Source organism: Myotis brandtii, unplaced genomic scaffold, assembly GCF_000412655.1.
Source record: "Myotis brandtii unplaced genomic scaffold, ASM41265v1 scaffold613, whole genome shotgun sequence".
In the NCBI taxonomy this organism is placed as follows: domain Eukaryota; kingdom Metazoa; phylum Chordata; class Mammalia; order Chiroptera; family Vespertilionidae; genus Myotis; species Myotis brandtii.
In genome coordinates this window covers 2227657-2235611 of record NW_005370332.1, presented here as the reverse complement: position 1 = coordinate 2235611, position 7955 = coordinate 2227657, and the positions used below count along the sequence as shown (strand labels likewise).

Sequence of the window (7955 nt, the reverse complement as noted above, 5' to 3'; positions counted from 1 at the left end):
TGTGGAATCTAAAGAACAAAACAAAACTCATACATACAGAGAACAGAATGGTGGTTGCAGGGGTACTGGGAGGTTGGTTTGGGGGATGGGCAAAATGGGTCAAGGGGTCAAGAGGTACAAAATACCAGTTATAAAATGTCATTGAGATGTAATGGTGTATATTGATGTAATTGATGTATAGTCAGGGTGACTATAGTCAATAATATTGTAGTGCATATTTGAAAATTGCCATGATAATAACTCTTACAAGTTTTCATCACAAAATAAATTTTTTGTAAATTTGTGTGTGTAAATAGACTTATTGTGGTGACATTTCACAGGGTATGCAAATATCAAATCATTACATTGTATACCTGAAACTAATAGAATGTTATATGTCAATTATACCTCATAAAAGTGTTTTAAAATTTAACCTAAAAATGAAATGTACCATAGGGTAATGAAGAATGTATCTTATAGATAATAGATAAAAAGAGAAAGAAATATGGATATGGATAAAGAGATAAAAAAATTAAGAGAATATACATATAATCTGTGTCTATGTTTGTATTTATATAATAATCTTACCCCATACTGCTAACAATGATTGTCTCAATGGCTAATTTTTATCTATATAATTTTTTCAATGAGAGAGTATTGATTTTTAATAAGAAATACATACCAATTATAATTTTGAAAAGAAGTCTTTCATTCCCAAAGAATTTCAAGCCCAGCCAGTGTGGCTCAATGGTTGAGCATCAACTTATGAACCAGGAGGTCAGGGTTCAATTCCTGGTCAGGGCACATGCCCAGGTTGTGGGCTCAATTCCCAGGGGCAGCCCATCAATGATTCTCTCTCATCATTGATGTTTCTATCTCTCTCTCTCCCTCTCCCTGAGAGAGGGAGACTAGAAGATTGTGGCAAGAAGTCAGGGGTAGGGGCTGAAACGAAGAAGTATCAGTGGAAATTATAAGGAGGATATAGATACAAGAGAAGATAAGAATCTATACCTGGAGGTCATAAAATAAAAAAGTAAACACACATGATCTTCAAATTAAAGATTTTATTTATATGCAAAGTTTTACAAAATTAATTAAAATATGAAGTTATAGTTGGTTATACATTTAGCTATTTTTTATTGATAATAACAGATTACATGAAATTAAGAGTTTCCCAGAAAGTGGAGCAAGAGGATTTTTTTATCTGTAGCCCTGGAACCTGGCAGAGACACTATGCCTCTGAAACTTTGTTTCTACCTCAGAGGTCAGCATTGGTCTAGGAAGGTCCTAGATAACCTGATGTAATATGTATACATATGGGCTGGTGAAGAATGAAATCTCTAACTTCTAAAAGTAGGATTCATATTCTAAGTAAACTCTAGATAACTCAGTTTCAGGTAGTTCTCTAATTTAGGAGTTCTAATAATGTTAAGAAGGACATCTATGAATCAGCAATTGGTTTAAAAGAGTTTCACAGAATCCCATAAATACTGGACAAACAGTATTCATAGGTACAGGTTAAAACTACCCTGTGTTTTTAAAGCCACATTGCACTGCCCTGACAGGTAGAAATTTTGCATGACAACAAAGTTGTCATTTGCTGGATCTCTTGGTCCTCCCTGGGTCTCAAAATTCCATTCTGACATTACCTTTTCCTGTGACAGGTAAGGTTTTATTTATTAAAAGTTAAAGATTTAAAGAAGCCACCCAGATATTTTGAGAAGCAACCCAGAACCAAAACATCAATAATAAAAGTCAAGTCAACTTCCTATATATCAAAGCACCACATCTAAAAGGTCAAGGATGTAAAAAGTGACCTTTTACGTTTTAAAACACTACACAGTGTTTAGTTATTGTTTAGAAGAAATTATCAGAAAACATAGAAACCTTCAAACAATAGTTCAAATGGATATAAAATTTTAAAAAGTGTTTATTCAGAGTCTAGTGAACACTTAAAAATCTATGTTACTATATGTCTTACTTTCCATAACTGTAAAAATAAGCTAAAATGTAGGAGTACATGTGATCTAATCTATATTCCTAGCCCTACTAAATATGTAGCTATATGAAATAAAAATCTATGCTCAAGTGAAATGTAAAAGGATTATTATTTTTACTATTTTTTAAAGTAGAAAGTATATGCCTGGAGCCCGAATAATTCGGTACCAGTCTGTTGCAGTATACTTCATTAAGAAGTATAGTGTCTCTCTCATAGCATGAAGTCTTCTTGTAAATAATGCAATGAGTTAAAAGACTAACCTTGGTTGAAAAGGAAAGCCTGGTGAAAACAGATATAAAAACCGATTTAATAAAACTTCAGCAGTCCTAGCCTGTTTTGCTCAGTGGGTAGAGCATCAGCCTACAGACTGAAGGGTCCCGGGTTCGATCTTAGTCAAGGAATCAAACATGCCTGGGTTGCGGGCTTGATCCCCAGTAAGGGGCGTGCAGGAGGCAGCCAATTAATGATTCTCTCTCATCATTGATGTTTCTATCTCTCTCTCCCTCTTCCTTCCTTTCTGAAATCAATAAAAACATATTTTTTTAAAAAACTTCAGCATTGGTCAAGGAGAAATCTGAACCCCCAAATTCTCGTTCACAATTTGTTATTAATTATAATTTGAGATAAATTCCAAGTTACTTCTAGGTTATGGATATCTGCCCAATGACAGTCTTGTATTAATAGACCAGATAAAAGGGGTGAGGTGGCCATTTCTGACTGTCACTGGAGGATAAAACGTATAGTTTCCTATTCTAGAACAGTGAAAGATTACATTAAGGGGGAAAACTAATTTTACGAAAGCCATTAAAAGAGAATTCAAGGGGACCTCAAACCAAATAGCCATGACCTGTATTCCATTCTCATGTTTAAGACACAAAGGTCTCCATTTCTCTAAGGGAACTGCTCTTTCGGCATGACACACTCTCTCTCTTGCCTTGGAGCCAAGTAATTGGAACCCTAAACACACGGCGGAGCTTCTGTTGGAACCGGTTTCCAACAAAACAATACAAAAAGGGATTAACGCAGCTGTTGGTGAATCCCAGGAGGATGGCAAAAGGAAGTGCCAGGTCAATGACTGCTATAACTTCACAGCTAGTAATGACGCCCATCCAGGCCAGAGCATCCAGGAAGGTCAGAACATGGAAGGGAAGCCAGCAAATAATGAACGCCAGGACAACAGCAGCTGCCATCTTCAGGACTTGGTCACGTGTTATTCTGTTCTTCCCATAGCTATTGGTCTTCAGTAAGTGTTTTCTGATTCCAAAATAGCATGTTGCTATGAATATTAAAGGGATAATAAAACCAAGGATATTTTTCATTAAGGCAATCCCAGCAGACCATTGGGCATACTTCTCAGGAGGGAAAGCCATCACACAAGCATTCACTCCTAAATACTCAACGGTTCTGACATCGCGAAAATAAAATGTTGGCAATGAGGACAGACAGGCCATACACCAAACAAGGGGAACTATATAAGATGCTTGCCAGGGATTTCTTCTTTGAGACAGAAAGGGGTAGATGACAGATTGGTACCTATCAACACTCATGCAGGTGATAAAAAAAATGCTAGCAAACATGTTCAAGGTCAGAAAAGAACCAAAAACTTTGCACATCACAGGCCCAAAGAGCCAGTCATATCTGTAAGAATAATAGGACGCCCAGAGAGGAAGAGTGGCCAAAAGCAGTAAGTCAGCCACAGCCAGGTTAAAGATGTAAATGCTGGAAACCTTTTTAGGGCCCTTTTGACAACAGAACAGTGTAACCACAATAGTATTGACAAGAAATCCAATCACAAAAATAATGTAGTAGAGAACAGGAATTGCATCTAAATGCTTATCTGATGGCTTATGTGAGCAGTTAAAGGTAGAGTCATTGCCAGAGATGTTCCCAAGTCCGAAGTCCAGACTGCTGGTGACGTTTTTGTTGATGGTGGCAGGGGTGAAGTTGCCTTTCATGTTGAAATGTCAGCAGCTCTTAATTTTTACCACCTTCTGTGAAAATAAAAAAAAACTCTCAGAACATCTACAGAATTTAGGACATAGAGTCATTAGCATTTTGAATGTTTGTTAAAAGCAAAACAAGGTGGGTGATTATAGAAAACATTAGGAAACAGAACCATGACATAAAATAAGATTGGATTTTACTTCTTGGAAAAAAAATTATTTTTTCACCAGTACCAACAAGTTAAGACATTGCAGCATCAGGGACTGAAAATTCCAAACAAAACTACATTTTTCTCATCATTCCTATCATATTTTCAAAAGGTCTAATGAAAATTAATATTCCAAAAGATTAGCCAGGATAGGAAATGCATAAAACAAACAAGAAGGAATCAAGAATAAGAAAAGTTAATATTTCAAAAACATGTGAGCACATATCTCAGTCCACATATACTTTCTAGAAAACACACTGCTGTCTGCTATTGCATAGAAAAATGCCTTATTCAAGTAACTAATTATATACAAATCATTACAGCTATGGAAAATATAAGTAACATAAGCTCTGGAAAAAATAAGTAAGTGCACAAAAGATTGAAAGAGAATATGCAAAAGGAACATATTGGGATGGGGGATTATGGTTGGTTTTTACTAATTAAAAAATAATTCATTTAGTTCTACTTTTCCATTTTTTTTACAATAATAATATAAATAAAAGAAACTTATAGAACACATGCATATTTCTAAAAGTCCCCTATTCACATTTTAATAGAGACTGACTTTAGATCTATTTAAATTTAATCTATTTTTTTTAAATAGCCAAATCTAGTTTGGGGTCAAGTAGACATAGTTTTGATTGCTCAATGAAGTAAGAGTCGAACATCAAAGATTAATCATATATAATTATATCATTTTTCTTTTGGTATCTTTTCAAGTTTAACACAACTAAGTAGTAACATTGCTACATGGCTCTCAAATGTTATTACCAATGTTTTGGCTTTTGTGATACTATTGTGCTTGCTTTAAAAGCAACATTATTCTAAAACAAAAGAAAATTAGCTGAAGGTAAACAAAGTAAAGGAAAGACTATTATTTTACATAGTTTGAAAATACATAAAAATAAAGTACTCTATGAAAAATGTCATCACCAAAGAATCTCATAATAAACAGCAAAGTTCTCATTTTTACCTAAAACTCATTCTCTCATAATCTTGACCTAATAAATTAACATAAAAGAATATTTAAAAACCCACTTGAAGACTTACTGGTTGTTGGAGTTTTAAACTTATTTATCATAAACCAGCTTGTCTAGTTCTTCAGTGCACTCCTGTGAGAGAAACAGCAGTTAAATAATTTAGGAGTTTTGCAAATACAGTGTTAAAATACAGAGAAAAAGTACAGTTCATCCATAAAATATATTTTTGTTTAATGTATGTTCTATTTTTCAAGTGCAGTATGTAGAAATTGTGCAGACCTACCTTAAAACTTCAGGCTGAAGAATGCTTTTAATTCTGTGCTTACTCGTTCCCTTAGACTCAGGGAAGTAATAGCACCAGATCTCTGGTTTCCTTCTTATATGTTCGGTCTGTCCACTGGGAGCCTTCAACCTACATAATTCTAGGGCTGACTTATGAACACTTGCCAGCTTTCCAGAGCTTTTTTTTTTGGCTGCAAAACATTAATCTGAAATTCTCACTGTCTCCAATCATAACAGCTCATTCAAATAAATCTCAAACAAAAAAAATGAAGTTTCCACAAATGTGTTAGAGAATTTTGAAGTCAGTGACTTACTTGAAAAGAAGAATATAATTATTTGTAGAATTTTCTCTTCTTCCCTGATACTGGCATTCTAAAACGCATTAAGGAGTGGAGACTAGGGAATTTATTCTAGTAGCAGTGTCATTGTCCCCCAATGTTCTTTGTAACCTTCATTACTTTTAAAAATCTTTACCCTTGTTTATTAAAGAACAGTAGCAATGTGACTTGAAGTTTAGAATTTCTAAAATTTCTCCCTTGCTTTAAACAATTTCTGTTGGCTTGTTGCTGGAGCGGGGGTGATAGGAGGGATATAATTTTCATGTTTTGGAAAAGAGGTATTAACATTTGGTGTTCCCTTTCATAGGTCTCTGTCATATTTGCGGTTTAAATACAAAGTGCACAAGGTGAAGAAGGAGAAAGGCAGCAACTGCAGCCTAGATAGAATTGTTATCTCTTCTTGTGGGCGCTGCAGGGATCAACCTTACAAGATCAGCCCAAGAGAAGCAAGAGTAACAAAAGGAAGGAAGAAAGAAAAGGTGATGGTAGTGATAATACTAGTTGAAAAACTATGTGCCAAACACTGTGCTAGATGCTTTATGCTCGGTAATTTAATAGAGAGGCAATGTAGCATACTGGTATGTAAATGACCTTGGATCCAACTGCCTGGTTTCACAAGCTCAGCTATACCACTTACTACTTCTATGACTTTGGCCAAGTTATTTCCGTCTTTTGTGTCTCAGCTTTCTCATCTGATAAATGGGGATGATGTTAATTACCTACATCATAGAGTCAGGAAAATTAAACAAGCTAATGTATTTAAAGTGCTTAAACCCGTGCCTACCACGCGGTAGGTGCCATTATAAGCTATTAATATTAACTCCATTTTACAAATCAGGAAACTAAGACTCACAGAGTTTAACTTTTATGTGGTCACATAACTATTAAATGAGGACATTTGAATTTAAAGCGAGACCATCTAATGCCAGAGGCCATGTTCTTAACCTCCATACTACAGGAGGGAGTACTAGCTAGTCCTTTAAACTCACCTACTATCCTGGGAAAAAGAAAACCTGCAACATTTACAGAAAGTGACTGTTGGCCATTCACTAACTGTTAAAAAACACTAAATAGGGGAAAAGAACTTGAAGGATTGTTATGTGGGAGATATTTTTCTTTTTTAAATATATTTTTATTGATTTCAGAGAGGAAAAGAGAGGGAGAAATAGAAACATCAATGATGAGAGAGAGAATCATTGATTGGCTGCCTCCTGCATGCCCCCTACTGGGGATCGAGCCTGCAACCCCAGGCATGTGCCCTTGACCAGAATCGAACCTGGGACCCTTGAGTCCACAGGCCAACGCTCTATCCACTGAGCCAAACCGGCTAGGGCAGGGAGATATTTTTCTTAAATTTATTCACAAAATGAAGACCATAGAGAGACAAAATGAGTGACTAGATAGTTTATTACAGTGAGTAGAGAAAACCAGAGAAGCCACAACACTTAACTGGGTATAAGGATTCCAGTTATTTGTATGGATCACATCTGTCTGGTAGCAGTCATAGTGAGCCTGTGCTCATTTGCCGGGAGGCTCTGAGGAAGTATCTGGGGACTTAAGCAATTCAGCAGAAGGGGAGCAATGAAGAAGAGAGGGCAGGTGACAGAAAACAAAATTACAAATGACGTGAGACAAAACAAATGCTTTTGACATTTCTGTTTCTGCATTAACATTGAAGTCAATCCTGCTGTACACAGGCAGATGGCACCAGTAAGAAGTGGTCACCACTGCCTGAAAAATGTAGTAGATTCAAAGGTGAGCGGCACACCATTTCCATGCGGTGTGTTTTGGGTTTTTTTGGTAGACTGAGTTTGAATATTGAAAAAATGCTCCTAATATGCATATACACAATTTTATTAAATCTCAAAATATTTTTTTTCGTATGCTCTGGACAGATTCAAGTGGAGGCTCTATCCAATTGGTGGGAAATGGACTTGGGAAACAAATGAACAGACAGACACATATGATTACGGGCAGAATTGTTGAAATGGGAATTGGTTTCACTCTTTGTTTAAGCCTGGTCTCTCCCTCCTTTTCAAATGTTTGTTTTTGACACATACAAGGGAATTTTCCAGGCCAGAGCCTCCTGAGTGGTCAGCATGGGTCAGATTCCCACCCTGCTCTATTTCTAGCCCCCTCTCATGCCCCTTGCAAAGAAACAGTCAGGAGGTGAGCTATAAACTTGTGAGAAAAAAACTGCAGGCTCGCCTCTGGGAGACCTAGCC

At 36.2% G+C, this 7955-nt stretch overlaps 1 protein-coding gene across 1 annotated transcript; it reads right to left on the bottom strand.

Moving 5' to 3' along the window:
* Positions 1–2521: 2521 nt before the first annotated feature.
* AGTR2 (angiotensin II receptor, type 2) lies at positions 2522–5505 on the bottom strand. The gene is made up of 3 exons (XM_005879917.2): positions 5394–5505; positions 5181–5242; positions 2522–3969 (listed from the first exon to the last, which is right to left on the bottom strand). The coding sequence occupies exon 3, from the start codon at positions 3931–3933 to the stop codon at positions 2845–2847; it is 1089 nt and encodes a 362-aa protein (XP_005879979.1). The 5' UTR covers positions 3934–3969; positions 5181–5242; positions 5394–5505; the 3' UTR covers positions 2522–2844.
* Between the last annotated feature and the right edge of the window lie 2450 nt (positions 5506–7955).

What these genes read in the sequence shown, in the direction of transcription:
- AGTR2 (XM_005879917.2), bottom strand. Translation starts at nt 3,933, where the DNA reads ATGAAAGGCAACTTCACCCCTGCCACCATCAACAAAAACGTCACCAGC.